Consider the following 27891-nt stretch of genomic DNA (forward strand, 5'->3'; position numbering starts at 1 on the left):
CTTTGCTAAAATCTTTTAGCTACCAAATATGCTTTGTATCTTATAATGGATCCATTCAATGTCATTCAAAAAATTCATTTACATAAAGCTTTTTGTACGAGATTAGATATAGGGTCCATATGGCATTACAAAGAGTGTTATCGATCGCTAGCTCCGTTGTAAACTAAATAAAGCTTATATTGTATTCTTTTATGACTCATTTATTATAAAAATTTAAACGCGGAAGCATCCTTAGTTCGAGATCGGAAGGTCGGAATAAATACATTAGGGAAAGAAAAGGGTGATCAGGGTTCTCGCAAGAGTGCCACCAAGAAAATGGTGCCAATAATTGAATGATGGCATGGTTTTAGTCTTAAGACATAGAGCTGAATGGGGAATTAACTTTTCTTCTGGTAGTTTCATGCCTGAAGCAAGTTTGAAGAAATCAGTTGGGTTTTAGCAAAAGCTGCTTTACCAAGCAGTAAGAAAAAGTTAATGTTCCAGTTGAGGCAAGACATGAACATTTACTTGGAAATCAAAAGAAAGAATTTGTTTGACATGGAAATGGTAAATATTCTTTTACACCATAAGTATTAATTGCTTCATACATCCAAAAGAAATGCTTTTTGTTTTGATTTGCCCCATCATTCAATTAGTTGGTCGTAGTGTCAATCCACTCTGCTGTTTACTTCAAATTTCTCTTTACAGCACGAGAGAACTTTCAACTTGTTGATTCATTGAAGATTGGTGCTATTCAGGCTGAGAAGAATGAGCTTCACGATGAGAAACAGAGGCTAAAGGCAGACAAGGAAAGTCTGGAGCAGCAGATAGAACCTCTGAATGCTAGATCCAGCTACTTGCCGCACCCACCTGTTATACAGGCTCCCTTCACAGTCCAAAGTCAAGCTGCTGGGAACAAGCTAATGATAAATGCCCTCCTGTTGCATAAGCCTATTGTTGATCAAGCCAAATCACAGTCAGCTCGAGCTTATTCTAGCCTGATTTCATCATTAGTCTCTAAAGACAACACCGCTTATCTTTTTCCGTCTACAGCCGAAGGCTGTTTTGAGAAACAGAATTAAGATTCTCATGGATGTGTACCTTCCTGGTAAATGCCTCTTGTATTTGAAATTATTGGTAATGCATAAATAATTTAATAACCAATATAATATTATATATGTCTCCAACACTCTCAACTCTATTATTTTTGTTTTTTTTTTTTTTTTCTGTTGACATCCTCTCTTATTCTCCATCATCGACTCACTTACCTTTTACTTTTTCTCGTAATTTGGCTATTGTCCTCTTCACACTTTTAGGATCATTCTTTTTCTTCCCCTTCTTTTATTACAATATTTGTAATTTATTTTTCTTTTACTACGAAAAAGACCCTTTATTCCCTTGGCATAAAAAAGGACAAGAAGAAAACAGTGGCTGTTCCATGCAACAAAGTGAGAAAGAAGTAGCACTTTTATCTCGAGAAGATAAAGCAAAAGATGGAAGAAAGGAACCGTCACATTCATATGGAGGAGGGCATGCAGGTTAGAACAAAGTCATGCGTTGGACGTAGAAATGGCGGCATCCTCACCTCACATTTGTTTGTGATAAAAGGATTCGCGACAGATATTCTTCCTGCACTTTGTCTTCGCGTGTATGGATTTCTCTCCCAATTATTTTGGTGCCACCTCTTCGCCATCGTCACTCCCCTCGTCACTTCCCTCTTGTGTTCCCTTGCTTTACTGGCACCGATATGCTTCTGTAGCTTGGAAGCTATCCCATGTCCAAATGCTTCGATAGGTGCAGAGGATCCTAACCCTAATGGTGAGAGTGATTATCGACGATGCTTCTATCAATCCGATTCCATTCCGGATCATATGTGCAGAAGTTCGAAATTGATTGAGAGGGTGACTCAGGTGCTCGCCTGATGACTGACCTACCAAGAAGCTCAGAATCGGATGAGATGTCCGATCTGATCCCTTCGACACTCTATAAAGTTAGGATTGATGGCCGTGCATCATGTACAAGCAAGTGCAGTGCATACTGATCGCTCTCCTCCACACCTCTTTTCCGTGATGTTGATGAGCGTGGAATCTTCGTCCCACATAGTGCTCGCCAGCCCGGGCTGGCCGTGACTTGGCACCTCCGATTCGCGGCGGCAGATGAGCAACGTCGGCCCGTGTCTCTACCTGGCCGGGCGCCATTCAGGGAAGGTGATGGCTCAAAGCTCTCTGTGCATGCTCTCCCTGCAAGTTATATATATATATATATATATATATATATATATATATATATATATATATATATATATATATATATATATATATATATATTCATTAATCAGAAATCTGTCACCAGCTTTGGCTGTGTGTTGACTGAAAGGCTGAAAGGTGGGGGGATGCTGCACCTATCTAGAAAGAAGAACAAGATAAAGTAGATTCCAACAATCGTGCAGATAAAGTGGATGCCTCGAGCTGCAGTATAAATGATTGTGCTCCCTCGTCTTTGAATTCCCACCACAACACCTAATTTGAATTGCCATTTCTTCCTGTTCCTGTTCTTTGTTTGTGTGCATCCATCCATACATAGTTTCTTCTCTTTTACAGCGCACTAGCAGGCAGCCAATGTCACGAGGAAGGGATCCTTTGGTGTTAGGGCAGATTGTTGGGGATGTGTTGGATCCTTTCACTAGATCTGCTACTATGAGAATTATGTACAACAATAGGGAAATCTCGAATGGGAGTAGGCTAAGGCAATCGGCTGTGGCGGATAAGCCACAGGTTCAAATTGAAGGGAATGATCCAAGGAAGCTCTATACACTTGTAAGTTCGATGTCATAGCTAGACGAGTGTTTTCATGGTCTTGTTGCTGTGTCAACTTGGAACACATGCCTGCAGCCTCTTAACCACATATCAAAGCCTGCATACATAAACCAGTAAATCGATTAATGAATAGGATTATCGATATCGGCTGTAAATTATAAGATATATTGTTAAAAATGATTACTTAAGCAGGTTTACTACTAATTTGGTAAAGCTATTTTCGTATTAGATATTAAGTTGAAAAAGAAATAATACTTTAATCTGCAATTAACCATATAGATATCAACTGACTAATTGTTATTATTTTGGATCTTTATGATTCTACTATCATACTTTTGACTTGATAAGGTTTTTGACACTGGACAATCTTAATTTGTTGACATAAGGTGATGGTGGATCCTGATGCACCAAGTCCAAACAATCCAACTGATAGAGAGTATCTGCACTGGTAAGCTAAAAATTATTTATCCAAAAATAATATCATATATATATATATATATATATATATATATATATATGATTTTTGTTTGATTTATTCTTTTCAAGAAAAATGTACTGATAAATGATGTTTATATATTGAAACAGAGAAATATAATCCCCACAAAATATTTTTACCAAGACTACCTTCTTTATTTCATCTCTCTGGTTTAAGAAGCTAGCGGACATGAAATCTAGTTTTATATTAAATTACTAAAATCTTATGCACCATATATTGACACTCTTTAACCCATTCTTATTATCTTAGGCATGTCTATCAATCCACCAAAACAAAGTTCTTCTCAATCAAGTAACTCATTGGTCTCTTGGTAATACTTTTTAGGTTGGTGACAGACATCCCAGAAACTCTTGATGCAAGTCATGGTGGGTAAAACTTACTCTACTAATCTCTTCCTAAATGCATAGTACTATGACATTCTCAAATGACATAAATTTGGTTTTTGATGTGTTTTTTATATGTATAGTCCTCCACTCTTATTTTCTAATCACCCCAAAATAATGATAAGGACAGTAACATATAAACTATACAAAATTCTGTAAGTAAATTGGAACCAAACACTATTTGAGTCATTAAGTTACTTTGGCAATAAGACCAAACTGGCATAATTGCTAACATCTAGAATTTGTCATGTCATTGTTGATTCTGCACAGGTTTCTTCAGACTAAAGGGAAAAATAAAAGAAACATAATACATGAATTGACCATACCAGAATTCTCTTAGCTAATATCAACTATTTCTTTTCTAATCCTAATTAATTATTGGAGAAATATAACTCATCGATTTTACCTAGAATGTGGAGTTCTACCACAATTTCTTATGACAACATGTATGCTTCAGTTATTCAGAAATTTGAACTATCTAGAAAGTGGTTTCTATGTTCCATTTGCTTTTATGTTCGAGCAAATTAAATAATATGCTTATGTGAATCCAAGAAAAAAAAACATTTGGCCTACACAAATATTCTCATTCTTGTTCAGGAACAAGTGGATAATACTGTCCTGTGTTATTTATGTAGGCCAGAAGAACACATGATGTTTGAAGTAAATGGGTTTTTGTTTACCCCTTTCAGTGCTCCATAGTTCTGCAGGAGGAGATGCATATGTCATGTGTGTTCAATCCATTTGCAGCAAACATGATGTGCAATATATATATGAATATATTGGATACTTGGAGCATATATACATGCATAACTGGAGAAAGAAATGAGGTTGCCATGCTCCTTTACAAAGAGGAGATTGCACCTCATTCTTCTTCCTACAAGTGGTAGCACAAATACGTATGCTGCACACGTACTCGTGTACTGTTGTGCAAGCTACAGTGCTTCTTAGAAAGCCTGGTCAAGCTCTCTGCACGCATGCACGAGTACGTCGACTCAAATGGCATCGATATACTGCTGCTGCTACTACTACGTAGTGGACAAGAGAGAAGGGCGGGTGATGGCCCCACCTCCAACAAGTGTTCTTTCTTTTCTCCTGCAGGCCCCACTTCCCTGCGTCAGTCGGCGTGGCAAGGCTCCGACCGGAAATCGAGCTCGATGGACGGCTGTTATCCTCCCCCCCCCACCAGCTCCCGGTGATCAACGCTTGACTTGACGCCTTTGTGGTTTGTGCGGGCCCACAAGAGAACCATGGTCGGCCTCTATTTTCATGATCTTTCCATCAAGCACTCACACACCTAAATGTTCTTTTGACTAAGATGAAGCAGCAATATTATATACAGGCAGGCATGCAGGCACGTCGAGGAGACACTTCAAATGCACTTGAGATGGCTGTTGATACATATATATATATATGCGAATGTTCTCTCTTCTCATGCAAACTAGATCATAGTGATGTTAGGAAACTTAGTCACTCATGTTATCTGCAAATTGAATTTTTCTATATTTTGCCTCTCATAGCAACATATATACACAATTGCATCACCAAATTCTTCCATGCATGGAAATATATGACTGTGTTAACTTTCTCTATCATATTAGTGAAGCTACTGTATACTATTGGAAATGAAATTTTGGTCCTCTCAGTAGCTAACATCTGAGATATACACATATATATACATCTGATACTGGGAGGGGGATTCCCAGGATCAGTTCACTGGGTCATGATGCCTGTATAATTGTAATCATCCTTTGACGCATGTCATTTAATATTGTGATATAGTATATGAAATCTTGGTTCTCTGCCATGTGCTACTGGGAGAAGGATTCCCAGGATTGAATTGACTGTGGAGAACTCAGAAGTGGATCAACATCCTCCTCCATCAATGGATTCAATTCCCTAAAGGTGCATGTGAAGTTGAATGCATAAAATCTGACAAGAAACCGGGAACGTTGTTTCAGGAAACGAGATAGTGAGCTATGAAAGCCCACGGCCACAAGCCGGAATTCACCGTATCGCACTTGTCCTCTTCCGTCAGCAAGTCCAGCAGACTGTGCATGCGCCTGGGTGGCGTCAAAACTTCAGCACGAGAGACTTCTCTGCCTTCCATAACCTTGGACTCCCTGCTGCTGCTACCTTCTTTAATTGCCAACGAGAGACTGGTTGTGGAGGAAGAAGGTAGTAAATAACACACTAAGAACTCCATCATCTAGGTCATGATTCATGCATCCATCCATATTTAGTGTCAGGTGAAGGCGATCAACGAGGTGTTGGATCCATGTGAAGAGTGTCTTTTAGGTTTGTCCATGAAGCAATTAAGAGTTTCGTTAAGTAAATAAAGAACAATATGTTGCATGTGATGTGATACTTTATAGCTGGGTTTTGACACTACTAAGATGTATGTAGATGAGATTAGCTTATTTTGAATTTAAGATTCAAGCAAGAATAATATATATATATATATATATATATATATATATATATATATATATATTCCATGTATAAAATGTTTTGAGTGATTTTTAAAGGACTCATGTAATTTTTCTTCTGATGAAAGGTTCTAAGGAAGGGGTTAACAATTTCTTGAGCAAAGGGAGTTCTCAACTATGCATGCAGGCTATCATAGATGGAAGCTTGAAGACTCTCCAATCTACATCTAATTGAACTTTTGTTAGATAAATTTGTCATAGTTTCTTTTACCTTATTTATGATGCCTCAATCTTGAAGATTCCATTTGGGGTCTTTAGTATGTTTTTCTTTGCTATATAATAAATAATTAAACTATATGGTTTCAATGTATCCAATCTTATGTCCTCTTAATATGAGAGGGTAATTTATGAGAGAGTGAGAGGTTTGGCCGTATGGGGTTGAGAGGAGAGTTGACAATGTGTTGTGTGTTATGTCACAAAGTTACTGCATGGTGTAGTCACATTACATTTAGTCTCAATTTCTATCATTTACAGAGCAGAGGAGACACCTTTCAGCTCTCAGCTTGACATATGATTACCGCACATCAATATCCAAAACCTTTGTGGAAGTCGAAGCCTTTGGTATGGTAATATACAGCACGCCATCCTTCACCTCTGCCTTGATCTGCTCCACCAGCACATTGTCCGGCAATGCAATCCTACTGCTGTATCTCCCATAGCTCGTGGCTGACCAATCCTCGGCTTCTCCTTCCTTCGCCGGTAGCTTCTCGGCCTCGATGACCAGCATCCTCTCCTCCACCCACACCTTGACGTCCTTCTTGGTCGTGCCCGGCATATCGAACCTCATCCTGTACTCCCCCGCTCCTTCCTTGATCTCCCACGGCGTCCTCCGCCTTCTGTAGCTTCCCACGCTGTCCTCGCCGCTCAGGGAAGGCAGGGAAGCACCGCCGTAAGCGAGAGGATCCTCCATAACTCTCTCCATCGTGTCCATCATCTGCTGGATTGTCCTCGCCGTGGGGAACCTGTCCCAAAGCCCTGAAGAAACAGCTCACAAATAAGTGATTGCTTAGCAGCCGTACATGCAGTGGTGTCTCAGACTAATTGGCTTTGCGAGCTTACCGATGGGGGAAGATGGAGCTGCTCTCCTTTTGAGCAGGGGTTGGCTTTGTTGTGGCTTGCTGGCTCTCTGCATGTGATCCAAGTTGTCTCTGCTCTGAGCACCCATGGCCGTGATGTGCCACCTCCCGCAGTTGATCGTACCTCTCCTGGTCGAGAGGAGGACTGAGGAGGGGCCGAAGCTGGAGAGAGCCAGTGACATCTTCTTGCCACTGTTGGTGACTCGATCGGGAGATGGGATTCGGAGAACACACGAAACAGGTTGAGGATGACGGGCACTTAAAAAGGAGTGGAGGACTGCTCCGGATGTTTCCGGAGATGTGCTCGCTTTGATTCCCGTGTCTTCTGACGCTTTCTAGATCACGCCGGAACCTGGACCCACAGTGAGTTGGGTCCACTGTCGATTTGAGATGTGGGACGCATCGTTGTCAGCGGTCGATAGAGCCACCCGTTCCTGAACCGGATCAAACAGTTAGCGGTCGATCTAGCCCTGAACCGGTTGCTTCCCTTCCTTCGAATTTTGAATCGGAATCGTTTTTTATTCCGATTTTGAACTGATACGGTCTATTTTAATTTATTATTATTATTTTTTAGAAAAAAATATCTCTCTTAGTTGTCGTTTCTGTGAGTTATTGAAAGAGACATATTAAGGGAATTTAATCATTTATGTTTTTTTTTTATTTTTTTTACATGTTTGGAATCGAATTGAAATCCTCAATTTTAGTTGTGGTTCTGGAAGATTCTAAGAACCGAACCGCTAGAACTTCATTGTGGTTCAACTAGTATCCACCGAACCGTTGACCTTCTTCGATTTTGATTCAAATCGAATTATGATCAAATCCATATATATAGTATTTATCGTTGCATGAAAATAAATAAATTATTAAATAAGTAATTTGCTCCTACTATCTTTTTGAAAGATGCTTCACTTTCAAGTAATAATTAATAAAGTAACTATTACTTTTTCTTTTTTTTGTATAATACTATCTTTTTTGTCTTTTCTCTATAGGTACCTTTTCAAGTTTCTCATTGGAGATTATTATTTATAACTCTATTTTTATTATTTATAATCCAGCATAGGATGAGATCGACGATGATAGAGGGGGAGAATCGACAACAAAAAGTGTAGGCTAGGGGCGACAAGTGATAGAGAGAGTTTGCATGGTACGTATGAGGGCAAGCTGGGAGTAATAATTGACGACAAAAAATAGTGTCGAGCACTTTGTGGACAATAATCAATGCAAGCGAGCTATGAGAGTCGGTAGCAATGATATAGGCAAGTAGTAAAAGTGACGAGGAACAAGCTAGGGGCAACAATCGATGACAAGGAGTGGTGGGGGTAGGACGTAAGCAATAATCAGTAACAACAAGCCATAGGGACAATCTACGATAATAATGTAAACAATAGCATGAGACAATAGAGGACGGATTAGGATAGTGATCAACGACAATTAACGGTGGGGGCAGTCGATGGTAAGAAACAATGGGGGATATGCTAGGGGTGACGATCGACAACATAGAACTATGGGGGCAAGCTAGGGGTGATGATCAATAGTAATGACTGATGGGAAGAGTCGATAGTAGTAAGGTGCGCAGGCCAGCGCTACACAGAATATAAAAAAAAGATAAAAGTATAATTAGAGGGGCTATGAATATAATAACATTATTTTACTAATTTTTTAAGAGGTTGTAAATAATAAGAAGGGGCTCTGAATAGTAAGCTTGTTCTCATTTGGTGTCTATATTTTTTTCTAAAAACTTAAACGTCCATTGTCGTCATTCGCTACCCGTCGCCTTCATCCCATCCCATTGTCTTTCCCTACTACGAGGCCCCACCTCTTTCACACTACTATTTCTACCCTCACACTGTCACCTTTGTGTGTTTGCCTCCACCCTATCGCGAGACGTCATCACCACCGTTGCCTTCTCCTCTTCACTCTTAGATTGTTCTTCCCTTCTTTTCTTTTTACACTGATCATATAGAAGCGATGAGACCTTGCAACATAGCAGATGTAGTTATGATGGGACAAAGGTGACGAGCGACAACGACAGATATTTCGAATATTAGGAGAAAGAGACAATAAATAAAAAAATAAAAACTAACGGCACCTTATGAGAAAAACATAAACAGAACTTTTTAAAAAAAGCATCCCTTTTTATCCATTGTGTGTGTCTCTTTTGGGTACATATTTGTTAAGAAATTATTCAAATTAATTTACCTAATGAGTTTGTATTGTTTTGGTTAGTTAACACATGTTAAATTATCAAAATACAGTAATTCATTAATGACAAGCCATATGATAAAAATAAAAATTATTAGTGGCTATGTTTAAGCTTGAGAACACTTGTAGATATATTTGAGATTTGGTGACTTAAAACTTGATGTTATTTATTATTTTATTCTTTTTAGTTCTATCATTTGTCTTTCAAATTGCTCATGAATTCCATTTTTGTATAGATATAACGTCCAATGAGCATGGTCTACAGGGGATGAGCTTATGGAATATACTAAGCATATGTCACTTGGAATCTTTTAAACCACAATGTAGATCCAATGGCATGCAACCTAAGCGTTCACTGTGTATACAATAGTCGGAAGCTTTGTTCATATTTGGCAGACATCACAAACCAAACCATTTGCTTTCTTCTTTCTGCCGTCTTCTTCACGTGGATTCCTCTACACATGCAGTCTGTTGGTTATACTCAACACAAATCTGCAAGCAAACAAAGCAGCGATAAGTTTATCCACTAAGGGAACACCAGTACGAAGCACCCCACCATTATCTCGTGGCCTTCAAAGCGTCCCCGTGACCGTCCAATCCGGACAACCCCGGGTCACGGGCTCCGTATCCCACCGCTATATGTATGGGCACCGATGCCTCTCCCAGTGAGCTAACAGAACCAGAGAGAGAGAGAGAGAGAGAGAGAGAGAGTGACAGCGATGGAGTGGAAGCTTAGGAGCGTGGCGTTGGCCATGGCGGTGGTCCTGGCGGTGGCGTGCACCATGGAGGTGGCGGCCCAGAGCTTGTGCAAGATGAGCCAGGAGGGGCTGGATGCATGCAGGCCGTGCATCAGCACGGTGAAGCCGGCGGAGCAGCCCAGCGACGCCTGCTGCGCGGCGCTCAAGCAAGCCGACCTGCCCTGCCTCTGCTCCTACAAGAACTCCGTCCTGCTGCCGTACATCGGCATCGACCCCAAGCGCGCCATGCAACTCCCGGCCAAGTGCAGCATGGCTGCTCCCCAGCAGTGCTGATGAGATGCTGCAGCCCCATTGCTTTGCTCGGTGCTTCTTTTAGGTCTGTGGTGTTTAGGGTTATTGTCTTCAGGGCTTGGAATGTGTTCGTCTTGTGTACCATGTCACCGTCGTAGAAGTGCATCGTTTCTTCCTTCGGCTGAGAACTACATGTTGCTGATCAGGTTATGAGTACGTACCGGTCGAACAAATGCATAAAATGAATCATAACCAAACGACTAATTTAAAGAAGTTGCTCAGTCATAAAACGAAATAGCTTTGCAACCATTCGTGTTGATGTAATCACTCAAAGTATGGTAAAATGAATGTGAAACTGGATGGCCAAAAAAGATAGTGTAACAAAACCAACTCTTTTTAGAGTGTAATCTAATGTTAAAGAGTATAAGCTTTGATACCATAAACGGGTTATAAATTGACTCACACTAAGCTTATTTCTAGACTCATGACAAAATCTGACTTGTAGACTTATGGCTTATTTTGAGACTATTTTTAAAATACATATTTTTAAATGATTCAAATTTGTTTTTTTAATTAAATAATGTTAATTTGTTTTGGCATTAAAGATTGGTAATTTTGTTCTCACATTTGGCAAAAACATGAAAGAGTTCATATCACCCACCTCAAGCACTTTGGATAGATTGGACGCTACTTGGCACTGATCACTGATGCGAGTCTCATAAACCCCCTCACTTTTGCTAGGAATATGACATAGTAGGGGGTGGTGGAGAAGAAGAAGGCCCATTAAAGAGTAGTACTTTTTTGAGCTGAGATCCGTCCATGCACCTCCACAGTTATTGCCGCCTCCTGGAAAGCCCTACCAGAAGACAATTAAGCATGAGCAGAAATAAGACGTTTGACACAATGCCCGTACCTGCTTGCTAGCCCCCCACGGATCCCTAATTCTGTCAGATGAGCTTCCAGGACAGGTGATTTCCGGGGTGGATGGAACACGGGGATAGGAGGTTAATCTCCACTGTCCTGGATTTTTTCTTTTTGAGCAGATCAAGATGATGTGAGATACTAAGCATGTAAACACCGAACTCATAATCCAACAAGAAAAGTCGATCATATCATACCACATCTACTTTAGAGATTCCAATAGCTTCAGTATACATTGCCATAAAGTCACAATGGTCACCTGGGTTGGGTTGCAGGCTCTTCATACATCTGACAATAAACCTGCCCATTGGAGGAAGGGGAAGCTCCAGCTCCAGCTACAGCCCCAGCATTATGTTTTCAAGTTCAGGTTTGACGATTTCAACCAGGTGGTAATGCAACTAAATGAAGATAGATCACCCCAAGCACAACTGAACAGCATCATGTGCAGTATCAATAAAGGATCTCGATTAATTGTTTCGTCGTGAAACTCAGGAGGGGGCTATTTGCCTAATCTCAGGATACATTGCGTACACATCTTTAAGTTACGGTCAGATTGTAGACTAAATACATACATACACACACACACACACACACACACATATATATATATATATATATGGTTCACTAAAACCACAGCAAGAAATCTAGGTCTACAAACACACCAGGATATCTTTTCACGAAATATAATGGGCCTCCCCAAATAGCAAACCTGCCTCTTCATAATGCAATCTGCTAGCTGTATCACCATGGGGTATATTAATAAATTCTAGAGCATGATTTGTTGAATCAATGCCTTGTGTATATTGTGGCGGCATTATGAAACTCTTCAACTATCAAGGTAGCCTCCTGTTCCTCATGTGTCATATGGAAACTCGTTATCATTTTCCATCACTTTGAATGGCTGCGGATGATTACCAGAGCAGTACAAGTACCACATCTTGAAGTATGCCCTCTCCAGATTAAGAACCTGCAACAGTTTTGATTAGTAGAACTTACAAATAACAACCCTTCAGCAAGATGTGTGCACTTAAAATGCATGTATCTCTGTTATATACGGCCGTCACTGTGGTTGAGCATAAACATAGACCACTGGAAGTAGAAAGATTCTTCCTGGCAGAAGGAAAAATAATGAAAATGGAAAGAAAAAAAGAAGATTGACTGGCATTTAACTTACCCATCTCTTGGTGTCAAACAGTGGGCAGGTCATCCTTACAGCCTTTAGCCTATTCGTAAGTGCCTGAAGCTTTGAAGGATTTTCTGCCAAAGCTACGGCCCTTTCTTCATATTCTTTCAAGCTAATAAGAAAAAAAAACCAAATAATGATATTATAATCAATTGTTATCTTTAAAAACAAGCAAGCTAGGACTAAGAATAATCACCTATTTACAATCATCTCATCACCAAGTCCAGTGGCTAGACACAGGGAACCAGCCACCCTGGTAGCCATTTTCTCTAAAGGAAGTGTTATTATTGGCAAACCAGCCCATAACACATCTGTGCCAGTTGTGTGACCATTACAAAGAGGCCTGCACAATTAGAAATGTATCTTAAAAACAATGGCAAAACTACACTTAAAAGTGGACGTAAAGCAGAAAAATATAAAAGAAGAATACAGACGTGTCAAGGAACAGGTCAGCTAAAGCACTGCGCCTTATGTGCTCATTCTTCACAGCAACATCTGTGAATATGATTTGATCAGGCTTCACTCCCTGAGCAGCAGCATCTGCACATGCAAATCTGTGTAACAACTAGAAGTACATATACATAGGCATATGCATGTGTGTGAAAGGGTGTACTTGCATAAATGTCAATGTCTTTCGTCTGTATCTCAAATAAAGATCTATCAAGAGATCATCTAGGCTTCGATGTCAGTAAAACTGATCATTATATTAGCCCAAGATGAATAACAAGATGGATTGGCTAGGTAGTATACCCACCTGACAAGTCCTCATTAAGCATATTACCAACCAAAGGTAACCTGGGTATATATATATATATATACTTAATCATTCCTTTTAGCTCAAACAGCAAGGCATCCAAGACCATTGATGCCTCCAGCTCTTTAAATTCCTCTGTGGCTTCTTACAGGTGTATATGTCACAGGAAATGACAAATAGGCCCAATGATTCAAGTAAACCAAACTTAATAAGAGTGAAAGATTGATATTTCATTCAATTATTTCATTTAGTCGATATAACTCCCATTACGGAATAAAGATGTCTAGGATCAAAATCTATATTCTTCAAATTGCATTGACACAGAAAAAATGACCATATCTGAGGCAACATGACTGATTAACAGTCATCGACATGAGTTCACAAAATTCAGGTTGGTGGATCTAAAAGTTGAAAGGTATTAGGTTGATCTGTATAGGGTTGGGGTGAACAATTTCAGAACTTATGCTGGAGTTAGTGAAAATAGTTATAATCTAATCTAATCTACAGGAGATGCACCCTTACAACAAACTATATAATGAAGATACTCACATGCACGCAGCCTTGTCTCACCAGCTGCCGGAAATCTCAGCAGCCACAGTGCGCTATTTGGAACACGCTTGAGAATATTGCACCTATTCAATTAAATGGTCAGCAGGAAACACAACCTTGGAGCATAAATAGAAAGAATATTGTGCAGTGCAAAGATGCAAACAAGAAGACACCATGATAGATTAATGACAATCAAACACAACTTTAATCCTAAAGAACCAACAAACGGAAGATTAACCACATGTGATAAAAGTACCAGGTATTGAATATATCTGGGTCCATCTTGTACAGTTGGTTGAAACATGCGAAAATAAATTTATCTTCTGGTAAACCATAATCTGCTCGCTTATGCCGACATACAGGATTCAGAACATCACGATTTTTCTGTTATGTAAGATTTATACAGAGCATAATTAACAGGCTTAACTAACATAAAGCATTAGACAGATGGATTTGAAACTTAACCTGTTTATAGTCATTCACAAAATAACAATGAGGAAGATGGACTAGCTTCTCCGAGTAGATTTGTGACAAATGTGTAGGAGAAACAAACTGCAAGAAAAAAGAAATAAGGATATAACATAGTAACACATCATGAAGTAGAATAAGTAGTTAGATTAGGAAAGGTTGGAAGAAAGTATCTGTTGTACCTCATCAGTGACTAAGTAGTCAATGTAACTTGCACCTGTGGTCCCTGGAAAACCCATGTAAGAAACCTGGATCGGTGCTGGTTGCATTGCGAAAATTTCATTCCTTGCACCCTAAATAATCACATTATGTTAACACAAATCAGATGACATAATGCACTTAATCGTAAGACTAAAAATGATGTTGAGTGATCCATAAGTGCAGATGGGTTGCTTGATGAATTAGCTGGATTAGACTCTAGCATATTCCCTTCATACAAATTGCCCTTCTAAAATTTAGATATAAGCTTGTATGAACTAACATTTGAAGACCTGTTCCCCATTCTTTTATGTGCCCTATTCATGACTAACTTTCCTCTCGCAGCACTGAAAGCCTCTCTGCTCTCTCATTCCACTGATTGTCAGCTGTCTACAACAGCATCAACCACAATGAAAGCAACAACCAAGTCATTTTCCATCCACCATCATATCCACAGCAACAACCTGACATCACCACCGTCTTTACTGCTTCCCAGCCCAGATGGGGGTCAACCTCCATGTGATGTCCCTTTCCACACCCAAGATGACTATTTTGGACCTCAACTGCTCCCTATTTGCCATCACTCAAGAATTGCAACAAATTTATCCTTTCTTTTTTATTTTCTAGTGGGGGTTTTTGATAAAAATTCATTTAATTACCATCATGTTTACTATATTGTATTTGTCTTTTTGACTAGGGACAATCTCAACACTATTCAGCCCTGTTCGAACAAGCAAAGCCCAAGCCCAAGAAACAACAGCCTTCTCACCACAATCCAATTCCTAATAGGACACGGATAAGGGCAGCCCTCATACAAATAGGGGCAGCCACCAAGCAAGAAGGGTACAACAACCCGACAAGAGAATTCTAAGTGCTGCATCCCAAAAAGAAGACCCTAAAAAAGAGAATCCTAATTGTTGTGCCCCACAAGGAAAGTCCTTAAGCCTTAAGGACTTAGGGCACCCCTCACCCTATAAAACAAGGGGTGCGCCCCCATAAAGAAGAAACCAAGGAAGCCCTCAGCAAGGAGCCAGTTGGCCCTAATTTTGCAATCTCAAAGCAATGAAGAGCAACAAAGAGAAGAGAGGGAAGAATTCTGCGCCGCAACAGCCAACTTCTTTCGGCCGCAGCCTTCCTCCTCGCGTTCCAGCAGCCCAAAGCTTCGCCCCAAAGCTTTGTCTAGCTGCTGCAAGAATTCCTCAATGCCTACTGCCTGCTGTCCAACCCTCAAGAGGAGTTCCAACAGTGAAGAGAGGAGACCGAGGACCAACAACAACCACAACTTGCCGAGAACACCGACGTGCTACCCAAAGACAACCTGCATTTTCACACACCCATAAGCTTTCTATCACGCTTGTAATTCCGTTGTTTTAAATATTGTTGTTAGCATTTTAACTTTACTAGTAATAAAGGTTATTTTCTTTTGGTTTTATGCTTGGTATTTCTGCAATAGTTCTCCCCTCCGTCAAAACTTCCATCCGATATGGTATCGTTGACGGATCGTTGAACCTGACCCCCAAGCAGATCACTTTTGTAGGCTTTGTAGCAAATTTACAATATATAATTTTTTTTGTGAATGCCCAATGATAACATACATGAGTAATGTCCAAAGCCATTAACCAAAATGTATAAGCATATACCTTGGTGTAGCCATTAAGATTAACTAGGATGTGTATCTTATCTTCATTGATCTTTCGAGCAATCATGTCAGATGACATTGAACAGACATCAATGAAATGTTCTGCTTCAGACTGGATCCGCTGCCTCCACTCAGTCCCATCGTTTTGACTCAATGCATAACAAAATACCTGGACAAAGCATGTTTAGTAAGGAGATACAAAATGAAGAAAAATACCAGAAAAGTTCAAAAAGGCAAATGAACCTCCACAGTCTCTCGATTGTGCATCCCAAACACTGAGCCCATAAGATGCGACAGTGGGTGATTACCGAAATCACTGCTCACATATCTGCAAAGTTGTCAAGACTTGATGAGTAAATAAACATGGGTACTGCATGCACAGATGATACGGTGGTACCTACCCCAACCTTAGTCTCCCATTTTTACCCTCAGACTTGACAGGTACACGAGGTGGATGAGTGAATGCTGGAAGCACATAACGTGAAGCAATTAAAGAGCAGTGTGCTGCATACTTTCGGCTACAAGGAAATAAAAAAAATAAGAATCAACTTCAGGAAATATGTTATTTGAAGAACAGCACCTTAAGCGAAGAAGGTAGAAAAGTTATTATTACATTCAATTGATAGTCACCTTATCTCTAGTGCAAGCATAGGATCAATTGGGTATGCAATAGCATGAAATGGTTGCACACTTGGAAGAACTGACATCTGAATGTATAAATAGTATTAGAGCCTTTCCAACTCTTACAGATTTGCAATTAACAGATAAATAAATAAAATAAAACTATTCTAATTGGATACCTTTATCTGCCTTCTAATGATGGCCTCAACTTCCGCAAACCTCTTCTCCCTGTCATCCCAGTCACACACACACTGTAAAATGAAAATAAGAGAAAAAAATTAAGGAGCAACAAAAGATGAGGATAAAAAAATTCACCTTAACAAAATATATTTGCTCCATAATATCTGTGTATACTTTAAACCAATGTTTTTAAAACCGTACCGCCCGGTCCACTAGCAGATCGGTACGTGGACCGTCTGCTACTGGGCGGTATCAATGATATAGCCCCACATTGGACGATACGAGATTGTATCGGATGATAACAGTCGAAACCAACCGTTACCAGCTGTAACAGTACTTGAACGGTCAATTTGACCGTTGGAGCTCTCCTCAAGAGTTTTTAAACCCTTTCCTCTCTCCTATTTCAATCCATTTCACTGTCTCACTCTCTTGAACTCTCTCACTCTCTTGCACAAGGCTACTCTTTAAAGCCCAAAAAAGATGTGACACTATTCTTACGTAATTTACATTAGGCTTGCTAAAACTATAGTAAATGTATATTTGTTTCTAACTTAAAAACCCTATCCTAACTTTTTCTTTTTCTGTTTTTCAAGTATTTTCGAAGGGTTTGATATGTATTTTAACCATACCACTCAGTACGCCATATCGAGCAAAACTTGGTACAACGGTACGATACAGTATTCAGAACCTTGATTTAAACTGAACTAACAACATAGAAGTTGCACAAGAAAAGTTGCATAGTTTCAACTGAAGCTGGGTTGGAGCAAGATGGACCACTGATGACATACTATGACAAACAATAGCATATACTTAATTTCAATATGCTACATGTATACAGACGAATATTTTCAACTAAATCATTTTCCAGGGATAATACAGACAAATTAGAAAGAAAATGATAAACGAGTAAAAAAAAGTCACCAAAATATTTTCTCAGGAACAAAACAAACAGACAAAACAAGGCACAAATAAGCACAGAAAGATATATGATGCTTAAAAGCCTGCAGTTTTTACCTGTAAAGTATGTAGAAGATTACAAGTTGCTTCAGGAAAATCTGGACGTAGCATCAATGCCTGTCTATAACTTTTAATAGCTAATTCCACAAGTCCACTGCAAATATTTCATTCCCAAGAGAATCAGTACGTGTAGATAATGTAAGGATGCAACATAATCAAACATGAGGATAAATTCAAAGATTAAAAATAAATAAACCTGTCTTTATAAGCTGAAGCCAAATTTGCATGGGCTTCGGCCATATTTGGTCTGATACTCACAGCTCGTACATAATCCTGAATTGCTTCAGTAACTCTACCAATCTCCTTAAATGTATTTCCCCTATTAACAAGCCCATCAGCAGCTGAAGGATCAATGCGAAGAACTTCGTTGTAGCAGGCTATAGCATCTGCATAATTTCCCTGTAGTACACAGAGATGCATCATTAATTTGAGAACTAGCAGGGAAGCTAATATTTAAAATGAGAAGGTGAGAGACTTTTGAGTCCTTCCATTAGAAAGCATCAGAAAATATGAAGTAATTGAAAACAGGAAGAACATAAATGTAGCAACCTGTTGCTTGTAAATTATAGCTAAATTGCTGAAAGGAGCAGATAGCCCTGTTGTAACTGATAAAGTTGCCTTATAGCACGAAGCAGCATAGCTCATCATGTTGCTGATATGACAAGAGAGATATCTTTTAGGGAAGAATAATATAATTATCCAAATAACAATATTAATCAAACATTTCGTCGAGCTTACCACTCCATGTAAATATTGCCAAGGTTTGTCAAAGCTTGTGGGTGATTAGGTTGGAAAGCAAGGCATGACTTTGAACATGATACAGACAATCTCAGATGATAAGGAAAAAACAATACTAAAATAAAAATCAAGCATTTAAAAATAATAGTTACCCTGTAGCAGCTGATAGCCTCTTCCACTCGTCCAGCATCTTTGAGAGCATTTCCCTTTGAGTTGCAGTGACAAAGTTAAGCACATCATATTACTTTGGAAAATATATAATTTTTTTATAATAAAAATAGCATCATAACACAAAAGACCGTCACTATACCAGATTATTATAAGCTTCAATGAAAGTCGAATCACAATTGATAGCTTCCTTATAATGTAGAATTGCCAAATCAAGGTGACCTTGTTCATAATAGATGCCAGCAAGACTCCCTGCACCCAGTATATCCACTTAAATTTAGAAGAGATCTAGTCCCACACCATACAAATTGAGGAAATATTATACAACATACTATGATATCATCATCATATTTCAATGGACCTCTGTGTGATGCATCTGTGTCTGGCATCAATAAAAAACAGTTTTCTGTTGCACAGAATGCCCTAGTGTAATAATATGTATGGTCAGCTAAAACTACAACTAAAACGAACTCTATCTAGCTTATTGCTAAGTTGCCATGCTCTTGGCACATTATTACATAAAGTGCTAAGTGCCTGTATGAGGAATAGCTTGGCCTAACTCTAGATGAGTAAAACATAAAGTCTTTATCCAAATCACCACAAGTTGAAAAAAATAAGTACCATCAGGAGAGAAATCACTCATTAAATTTTCCAATAACAAAAAGTTCTAGAAAAAGTGAAGCAGGGATGAGAAGTTCACCCCATAAAAAAGTTCAAGTAAAAGATCAGTGGCCAAAATCATCCAAAATCCCCTTGCCAAAACAAGGATTGAAGAAGCTCTCATGTAGCAATACTAGGAACACACAAAGCTATTATTATATCTCCTTGTTGATGCACACCCCCAGCAGATCAGATCACCTTGATAACAAGCATAACCTCAACTTGAACCATATAGTTCAGATATTAATTAAGAGATTACCAACTGATGAACAAAAGAATAACTTACCAGAAATCTCAAGGACTACTATTTATTTTTCCCATGAAGAATATTTCTTCAATTGTTTGTTCCACAGTGAAAACAATTTTTCCATCACATAAGATTTGGAAAAAAAGGAAAAGATCGATTGGCAATATTCTCTCTTCAAGATTCAAATAATGTCAGAACCATACATACCAACTGGTATTTACTGGTCCAACCAAGGGCAAATACTGAACCATATAGGTTGGTGCTGGCTGATACTTAAGTTATTATTCTTTTTTAAAGATACCAGACGTCATAGATTGGCATACCACCTGGTATGTTCTTAACATACCAGTCCAATCGATTACTCAGACCACTAATGGACTGGTATTTGAAAACTTCTCAATTCAACATGAGAAATGGCTTTTAATCTTCTTTCATCCTAATAAACTGAAAATTATCCACAAATCCCTTTGCAACAAACATAAGAATCTACTTTTCCTTTCTAATCTCTTATCTCAGTGAAAATATATTTTCCTAATTTCCACTGCAAACAATCATGCCACAAGCAAATGAACAGAAGAATAAAGTACTAAATGACAGCAAATAAACAAAACATAACGCAACCAAATATATTTTGGAGCTTAAGAACAATACTAACCATACGCCATTGTGCAACTTGGACGTGCCTGTATAGCATGCTGATAGCACATGATGGCCTCTTGCGGCATTCGCAGTGCCTGGAAAAAGCCAAAAGAAGGATCCATTTTGCACCAGAAACTAGCTCCAACAGTTGCATAGATATTTTGTAGACAATTTAGGAAATCTTACCTTGTACACATTCCCTAAATTCAAGTAAGCATCTGCAAATGCTGGCTTAAGTTTAACTGCTTCCTGAAAATGAACAGAACTATAAGAAGTCTAGATATATACAACAATCTGTCAGTATTGCTTTCAATCACATAATACAAGAATAAAATCATAAAACAAATTAGCAAGTTGTCAGCATAGATTTAAGATAAACAGGAAAACTTCAAAGGTCAAGGAAAGTTTGATGTTTCTCATACACCACTGAGTGCTACTGTATTACTGAAGTCAAATTACCAATTACAGGTTCACATCTCTAAAAATATGTATTATGAGCTTTCATTATTCAGCACATCACAAATTGGTATGTGTTGGTTGGTGTTTATCTGTGCAAATGTGATCCAGACAGAGACCGCCCTTTGTCCAGGTGCAGTACAGGACTCACCATACAGTAAGCCTCGACTGGGCCTACCATCTGGTCCAAGGCTATTACTGGTTCCTTTAGTTGTTGTTTTTTATTGTTGTAAATCCATACTAGGTAGAATTTAAAAAAATTTAAATGACATCAATTGAAAACTGGATAGGTTATCCACCTTGTAGTACAGAAGCGCCCTGTTAAGATCTCCCGACTCCATAAAAAGCCCAGCAAGGTTGGACCAAGCAATTGCAAATGTAGGTTGTATTCGTAAGGCCTCCACATAGCAATTATAAGCCTGTAGCAAGAAAAAAGAAATATGCATCATGTAAAAACCGCAGGAACAAAGATGATTTAACATCATAATACAACAAAGAAAAAGTTTAATTAATCAAGAACTTTTAGATTTTTATTTTCATAACTAGTATATGGATGGGATTATAGCATAGATATCATGGTCTTTGAATCTTACATCCACAAAGATACCAGTGTGACATGACTTCTGCCCATTAAGCTGACAAACAATCTATGCAGCTGCATATGCCTATGTTGGTGGCCATACAATTATGCAGTGAACAATGTCACTTCCTTGTTGCAATCAATTCTACTAGTATATTATTTATAAAATTATGAACATGTCAACGATAAGACAATTTTAGTTGATTACAGATTTCTAAATTTCTTACAATGTATCACTTGCAGAACATCTTAGAGTTGAAATATCATTCCATAAGTATAAGATTCAGCCATCACATGCATTTATCTTTTTTAATTTATTTTGCATTTCTATATTATAAGAATCTTTTATATGCTTTAATATGAACCATTATGCACCCAAATATAAATCATGAAGGTACCAGGAGCACACAAACATGAACATACCAATTGTTTTTAGCCTCCACCATTAAAGATTTGTGTTCATAGAAAGTTCCATATAGCATTAATTTGTTTCTATAGAATGTCAATGTTTCCTCTATATTTTCAGAATCATAGTCCCATGCAAATGTTCCACAGCCACATTGGAATCTAACATTCAAGCATATGAGGTTTAGAGGTTCTAGTTTAGTTATGTTATCTTCAGGTGTTCTTATATAAATATTGCTTTATTGGTTATGTTGTCTAAATGGCCCAATAAGAACCCTATTGCGGGTTTTATTCTAAGTGTAGTTTAGCAAAAGAAAGCCACCATCTATTAGGTCGTTCGGATTTGTTGTTTCATAAATTTAATGCCTTTTTCAAGAGAGCATTTGAAAGGATTTCAAGTTTACAGGAAATAAAGACTTGTTGCATAAGTTTTAATTAGGAAACTGCCTTTTTACCTGTTTTGTGCCTCACTAAACGTGATTAAAGCAAGCAACTGAAAAGTAAAGGAAGAAGAGAGGGAGCCACTAATTTGTCTAGCAGAAGCCTCTCCATTCAAATTACCTGCCTCACCCATGGGCAAAGCAAGGAAAGTTCAAAGAATACGTTTAACTTGGTGTTGTTAGAAATCATAGATGGATCAGTAAGGAACCTCATCAAATTAGTTACAAGGAATATAAAAAACGAATTTTTATTTTCAAAAAACCACAGCCAAATCCTTATATATAACCTGATGACTTGTATCAAGGAACATAAACCAAATCCTTTATAATTGACAGATATAGTGACAAGGGATATTCTTTGAATATTTACTCTTCTTTTGGAGGTTGAAGGTACATTAAAATTGTAATGGCTAAAATACCACCATTTTATGAAGCAGGCAGCACTATAGATCAATCAAGAAACTAATTTAGTTCAGTAACCATCATGAGTATTTTAGTTGTTGCAATCAACTAAATCCACTATGGCTTAAATGGATTCAATCAATTAGACACAATTCAATCGAAAATCACTGATCTTATTGGATCCAGGTCAAGCACGGACCAAAGTTATCAAGGGCTTGAGATGCATTAAAGGGCTAAAGTCTCTTAAAGCTGGAGCCCATGTCTATGGCAAGAACCTTTTTAATGGAAAACTCACTGGGAATAATAATTAATAAGAATATGATCCAAAAATGACACGCAAGTAACCAAATCATAATTTTTGCTTATGAGCTCAAATGCAATAACTTGTTTTCATTGCAAAATGCATGAAACTGAAGATAATATTCACATCTTGAAAGAAGAATGCACCAATACAGTCACCAATACATAAAAAGATAACAGCAGTACTGCAACAACAAAAAAAGCATAACTAAAAATACAGATAATTAAAACAACAAAACAGTCCCTATAAATAACACAAAGTCAGCGGGTTGGGTAAACAAATTAAAATTTAGCATAATATAATACAAAAGAGTAAAAAAAAACAGAAGATAGAAAAAGGGACAACAAAGAAGCAATGTCACGAGATCAGTTTATTCTTACCTTCTCATTGATACACGGGGAACGATAATTGTCCATTTGTTAGTTACTCGTATTCCCAATCATGAAAATCGTGGTAGAATATATGATACAGTGACTTATCTGATTGTCTTGGTTTGTGAATGAAATCCAATCGTGACATAAGGTGTGTCTTCCGTGAAAATCACCAAGGCAACTAGGCACATGTCGAAGGAACACTTAACTGAAGTCACCCTATCTTACCAATCAAATGACCGCTATTGAGTGACTTCTGAATATTTATGATTCTTTTTGACATGCCAACTTTTTCTCATAATAGGACAAGATGTCACACAAGTCAAACTACTTAGAGAAACACAAATCAAATATTTGCAATTAGGGTCAAGATGGCTCTTCATCCTTGAATAGTTAGCTCAGAAATGGTACTTAATTTACGTACTTAATTTACCCCATAAACCAATGTTCTCATCAGTAATAAATGGGCTTCCTAGGTACATGGCCCAAGCCATTTAGCCATCTCCGCCGCCTAGAAGTCTAGAGCTTTCAGGTTTCAGGCCAAATAATAACATGAACACCTAGATGGAGCTTGCCAAGCTACAAAGTCCCCAATCGCCAGCTTTACAACTGGTTTCTTTCACAAATAATCATGGATAAAGAGTAATAGGAGAATACTAAAAAATGAAATTAAGAATACATTTTTTTTCCAAAAGTTACAAGAAAATGTAAATTGTTTTATGTACTTATATAATAAACAATAAGAATAATACATACGTTTGCTTGTTAAATATTTTTTTGTTATGCTGTTTTTTGTCATTGTATCTTAAATGTTACAATATGCCTTTTCTTTTGTTTTCTTCTTCTATTTATATTAGCATTTTAAGTAGTATCTTCCATCAAAACACATGTAAAAGAGATATAGAAACAAACACTCAACAGGTCTTAGGACTATCATTGGCATATCCACCATGCAACAGTGGATGTTAAAAAGTCCATCTTATGTGATCTCTGTTAAATCAGGAGAACTGCGTATCTGTCATCAAATTTTTTGAGAGCTTTAGAATTATTAGAAATGTTTCCAATTATTTAATGTACACATATGTGAAAATTTTATGCTATGATTTCCTAAGCACTCGCCTAGCGCATAAGCCTTTAAACTAATATCATCACTCATTATTTGAGCATTCCTAAATGAATTCAGAAAACAGATGTTCTTCCTTTGAACAACTAGCACTAGGACCAATAGACAAAAAAACTGCCCATAGCCAGCATATGGTGCAATGCAAAATACATGAAAGTTTGGTTGCCATCTCCAAAAAACTATTCGGGAAATTTGCTACTTCATAAGCATAATATAATTTCTAAAAGAGCAAGAAAACACTTAGAGGAGAAATAAGTAAAACATGTTATTTATATTTTATAGTAACTTACATCTTGGATTAAGCCTTGTGCCTTCATCAGATTCCCAAGATTGCTATGAGCATCAACCTAACTTTTAAAAATTAGTACATGTCCACATTATTTAATGTAAGATTAAAAAAACAGAAACTTAGAAATATCATTTACCAAACGAGGATTTAGTGCAAGGGCGTTCCGACAACATTGAGCTGCATCGGTCAGTCTACCTATTCTGGTGTATGCACTAGCTAAATTTGACCATGCATCAGAAAAGTTCGGCCGGAGCTGCAAATGAAAATTCAGAGTAAAAGAGTAAAAAAGCAAGTTTAACTAAAGAAACATGAACAAAAGACGATCAATTAATGGACCAAAGAACAATAAGTTTTTAAATCTTTGTAGTTGAAAAGTTTTTTCAAGTTGTTGGAAGATAGCCAATCGCCTATAGCATAGACCTTTAGTGTGTTGAAATAACTAAGATTATATCATTCTGCAATAAACCTTCAAGTACAGCAGTAAAAAACTGAAATTGCTTAACATAAATATGAACCATCGGTCTGACAGGTTCAAAATAGCAACAAATACGTTTTCATAGCAGACTCAGAAAACTTATACAATTAGGAATATGACAGGAAAAGAAGTAGACAACCATTCGATACTACAAAAGATATAGATAGGCCAGCTGCCAAATGGAATTCTGTGCCTAATTTTCACTACAAAAATTTGACTATGTTAGTTATTCCCCTTTCACAACATATGCACTTAACTATCCCTAAAAGGGACTCTTATGCCATATCAAGGAATGAATATCTCTTGATCGGTAGCTGCATATAATCTATCTAACAATAGCCATAGAGATTGGAACTTAAGATAACAAAAAACCAGATATAGACATATTATTGAAAGATTTAAAGGTAGTTAATTTGGTTTCCAGATAGAATGAGTTGACTTCGAATCGGAAAAGGAATCAAATCCTTTCATTATGCCTGACATAGCCATGGATCCAATCAGACAGGTAGATGACCATACATGAAGATTAAATAAAGCAGTTTTATGTCCAGCAAGCTTTTAAGTCATAGTGTGTTAGAATTACTTATGCAACCATTTCAAAAGATAGCCACCTATAAACATGTTCATGGACTTTGCTTCATAGGAAATAAAGAGTGATAAATAGGTACATAGGGTCAATGACAGTAGACTATCATATAATGGCTACTTAAACCAAGCATCTTCAGTAACAAAGTCTAAGTTTGAGTGACAAAGATCATAGTCTAATCACTGACGGTAAGGTGTCGTTAACACCACCTGCCAAGGAAACTATGTAATCTCCTTTATAAACCAAGTGAAATGAAAATTGCATAGAAAAGAAAGCAGAAGAAATAAAAACCTAACAAGTAGAAGCAAGAGGAAGAATCACTAAGAAATCCTAAGTTTACCATCAGAATCTGTTACAATGTCAATATTGCAACGGTAGCCTCTCGAAGAAGAAAATTTGCAACCTAATGAATCCCCAACTTACATTTTAAAGTAGAAAATATTAGGAATAGAGTATCGTAGGTAAAACAAGCATAGAATGAGAAAACAAATAGATAAGTACAAAGGTAGAAGTCTGTTAGACAGATGCACAGTAAGTATAACTACCTTGATGGCAGCTTGATAAAGTTGTATAGCAAGATCAATGTCACCCTTTTCCTGTACCAAGAACATCTGAGTTATAATTATTTGGAAATAATTTACCATGTCATAGATTAGGATCAACAAAGTTCATATAGCTACTGCAACATAGACAAACAAACCTCACTAAACGTCAAGAATGTGTCTTCTTAACCAATACCGATTTCTTACCTTCCAAGCATTTGCCATGTTACCATAACACTCTGCAAAATGTGGATCAATTGCAAGAGCCTCTTGGTTCTTTGCAATACACATGTCAAAATCATGTAACTGAAATGCCAGAAACATAAATAGAAGTCAGAGACTGCAATGTTCAAAGATAAGGTAATAACTCCAAAACAAATTAGATCATGATGTAAAAGGTATAGGAACATATAAAGTAAAACAATGTATGACCTGATAGTAAATAGCACCAAGGAGGAGGAGATTGTCTGTTCTTTTGGGGTTTTTCCTATAAATGGCATTGCTGTGATCCAATGCTTGATTATAGTTTCCAGCTTTGTAATTCTGGTGAGCAAGGGCCAAGTGCATGTCTTCATCACCTAAACCATTCGAATGTATCATCACAAAAAGAACCAATTCGGTAAGAGACAATAATCCAACACCCCAGAAGGAAACCTTTAAAAAAAAGAAAGATCTTTTCTTAAACAAGAATTCAAACTCTTCTGCTAGTTCCACTTAGAAAAGAACCCTCACTTATCCAAATAAAAGGCCATTCTTTTGGCATCATACATCACGTATTCCCACAGCAAGAAACAGCACGAAACATGGAATCCACAAAACAAACACAAAAGAACGCAAAGGAACCTTCAGTCGGCTTCGCAATCAAGGGCTTGATGTCTGCGGAGCCATCAAGCAACTGCAGGGCGAAGGGTATTTCCTCCACATCGGCCCCCGCTGGGTGTAATCCTAACCCGCCGGCCACGTTCGCCCCGAACAGCGGCTGCTGCTGCTGCTGCAGCAGCTGCGGCGGCTGCGGCTGCTGGGGCTGGTGCTGCCGCGCGTCGGCCTGCAGCGAGAGCATGATCGGCGCCGGCACGAACCCTAGAATCCACCGTAAGATCGAGGGAGGGAGACGCCCAGCGACGGGATCCGCGATCGATCGGATCCCTGGGAGGATCGAAGAAGGGAAAGTTCGATCGGATTCCGGCAGATTTGGACCACCCGAGCGCCAGATTCTTCGCTCTCGTGTTCCGCTGTGGCTTCGGTTTTACCGCTGCTTTCCCCTTCCTCGTTCCTTCCCCTCGCCTTCAATTCCCGTCGGCAGCTAAAAAGGGTGAACACCGAGGCGTTCTAAGCTTCAGGTTGATCGCATTAGCAATGTTATGCGCGTACATGATCTGCCGTCCATTTGGGCCGCTGTGATTCACCGGAGCGTAAATGAAGAAGGGTTGAGATCGCCTGTGGAGATGGACGAGTTTGCCCTTGACTCACCGTATTTATTTATATATTTATTTATTTATTTTATTTTAGTAA

The 27891-nt window shown here is 38.2% G+C and overlaps 4 protein-coding genes across 9 annotated transcripts; 2 read left to right on the plus strand and 2 right to left on the minus strand.

The window, feature by feature from the left end:
* Positions 1-2415: 2415 nt before the first annotated feature.
* LOC135645405 (protein VERNALIZATION 3-like) lies at positions 2416-6468 on the plus strand. 6 transcript variants are annotated; one of them, XR_010498783.1, is made up of 5 exons: positions 2423-2795; positions 3182-3243; positions 3616-3656; positions 4773-4924; positions 5014-5266. XR_010498783.1 is itself a non-coding variant. In XM_065163875.1 (4 exons), exons 1-4 carry the CDS (start codon positions 2598-2600, stop codon positions 4324-4326), a joined length of 318 nt encoding a protein of 105 aa, XP_065019947.1. In that variant the 5' UTR covers positions 2416-2597; the 3' UTR covers positions 4327-5266. The 6 variants fall into 6 exon arrangements, 2 of the variants coding, with proteins under 2 accessions (XP_065019947.1, XP_065019847.1); XM_065163875.1 differs by having other exon boundaries at positions 2416-2795; positions 4310-5266; XM_065163775.1 differs by having other exon boundaries at positions 2437-2795; positions 4773-5266.
* An 82-nt stretch (positions 6469-6550) lies between these two features.
* On the minus strand, positions 6551-7477 carry LOC135645354 (small heat shock protein, chloroplastic-like). Its single transcript, XM_065163690.1, has 2 exons — positions 7220-7477; positions 6551-7135 (listed from the first exon to the last, which is right to left on the minus strand). The coding sequence occupies exons 1-2, from the start codon at positions 7416-7418 to the stop codon at positions 6675-6677; spliced, it is 660 nt and encodes a 219-aa protein (XP_065019762.1). The 5' UTR covers positions 7419-7477; the 3' UTR covers positions 6551-6674.
* A 2624-nt stretch (positions 7478-10101) lies between these two features.
* LOC135645586 (putative lipid-transfer protein DIR1) lies at positions 10102-10632 on the plus strand. The gene has a single exon (XM_065164147.1). It carries the CDS (start codon positions 10158-10160, stop codon positions 10467-10469), a length of 312 nt encoding a protein of 103 aa, XP_065020219.1. The 5' UTR covers positions 10102-10157; the 3' UTR covers positions 10470-10632.
* Positions 10633-11791: 1159 nt separating this feature from the next.
* Positions 11792-27676, minus strand: LOC135645538 (probable UDP-N-acetylglucosamine--peptide N-acetylglucosaminyltransferase SEC). Its single transcript, XM_065164055.1, has 28 exons — positions 27223-27676; positions 26812-26957; positions 26587-26685; positions 26383-26433; positions 24913-25029; positions 24778-24834; positions 21165-21284; positions 20596-20658; positions 20426-20504; positions 19006-19115; positions 18848-18901; positions 18696-18763; positions 18507-18609; positions 18154-18356; positions 17955-18051; positions 16940-17011; positions 16770-16846; positions 16541-16657; positions 16383-16467; positions 16141-16308; positions 14485-14595; positions 14300-14386; positions 14091-14218; positions 13835-13917; positions 12966-13071; positions 12728-12874; positions 12523-12643; positions 11792-12315 (listed from the first exon to the last, which is right to left on the minus strand). Exons 1-28 carry the CDS (start codon positions 27437-27439, stop codon positions 12202-12204), a joined length of 3000 nt encoding a protein of 999 aa, XP_065020127.1. The 5' UTR covers positions 27440-27676; the 3' UTR covers positions 11792-12201.
* Positions 27677-27891: the final 215 nt, after the last annotated feature.

Source organism: Musa acuminata, chromosome BXJ1-1 (assembly GCF_036884655.1).
Source record: "Musa acuminata AAA Group cultivar baxijiao chromosome BXJ1-1, Cavendish_Baxijiao_AAA, whole genome shotgun sequence".
Lineage (NCBI taxonomy): Eukaryota > Viridiplantae > Streptophyta > Magnoliopsida > Zingiberales > Musaceae > Musa > Musa acuminata.

Coding starts and splice junctions, on each gene's coding strand:
- LOC135645405 (XM_065163775.1), top strand. CDS start 2,598: ATGTCACGAGGAAGGGATCCTTTGGTGTTAGGGCAGATTGTTGGGGAT. Junction 2,796..3,181: donor CAAGGAAGCTCTATACACTT/GTAAGTTCGATG, acceptor TGTTGACATAAG/GTGATGGTGGATCCTGATGC. Junction 3,657..4,772: donor AACTCTTGATGCAAGTCATG/GTGGGTAAAACT, acceptor TTTCTCCTGCAG/GCCCCACTTCCCTGCGTCAG.
- LOC135645538 (XM_065164055.1), bottom strand. CDS start 27,439: ATGCTCTCGCTGCAGGCCGACGCGCGGCAGCACCAGCCCCAGCAGCCG. Junction 16,309..16,382: donor ACAATCGAGAGACTGTGGAG/GTTCATTTGCCT, acceptor TGCTTTGTCCAG/GTATTTTGTTATGCATTGAG. Junction 14,596..16,140: donor ATCTTAATGGCTACACCAAG/GTATATGCTTAT, acceptor GTGATTATTTAG/GGTGCAAGGAATGAAATTTT.
- LOC135645586 (XM_065164147.1), top strand. CDS start 10,158: ATGGAGTGGAAGCTTAGGAGCGTGGCGTTGGCCATGGCGGTGGTCCTG.
- LOC135645354 (XM_065163690.1), bottom strand. CDS start 7,418: ATGTCACTGGCTCTCTCCAGCTTCGGCCCCTCCTCAGTCCTCCTCTCG. Junction 7,136..7,219: donor AGCTCCATCTTCCCCCATCG/GTAAGCTCGCAA, acceptor CTGTTTCTTCAG/GGCTTTGGGACAGGTTCCCC.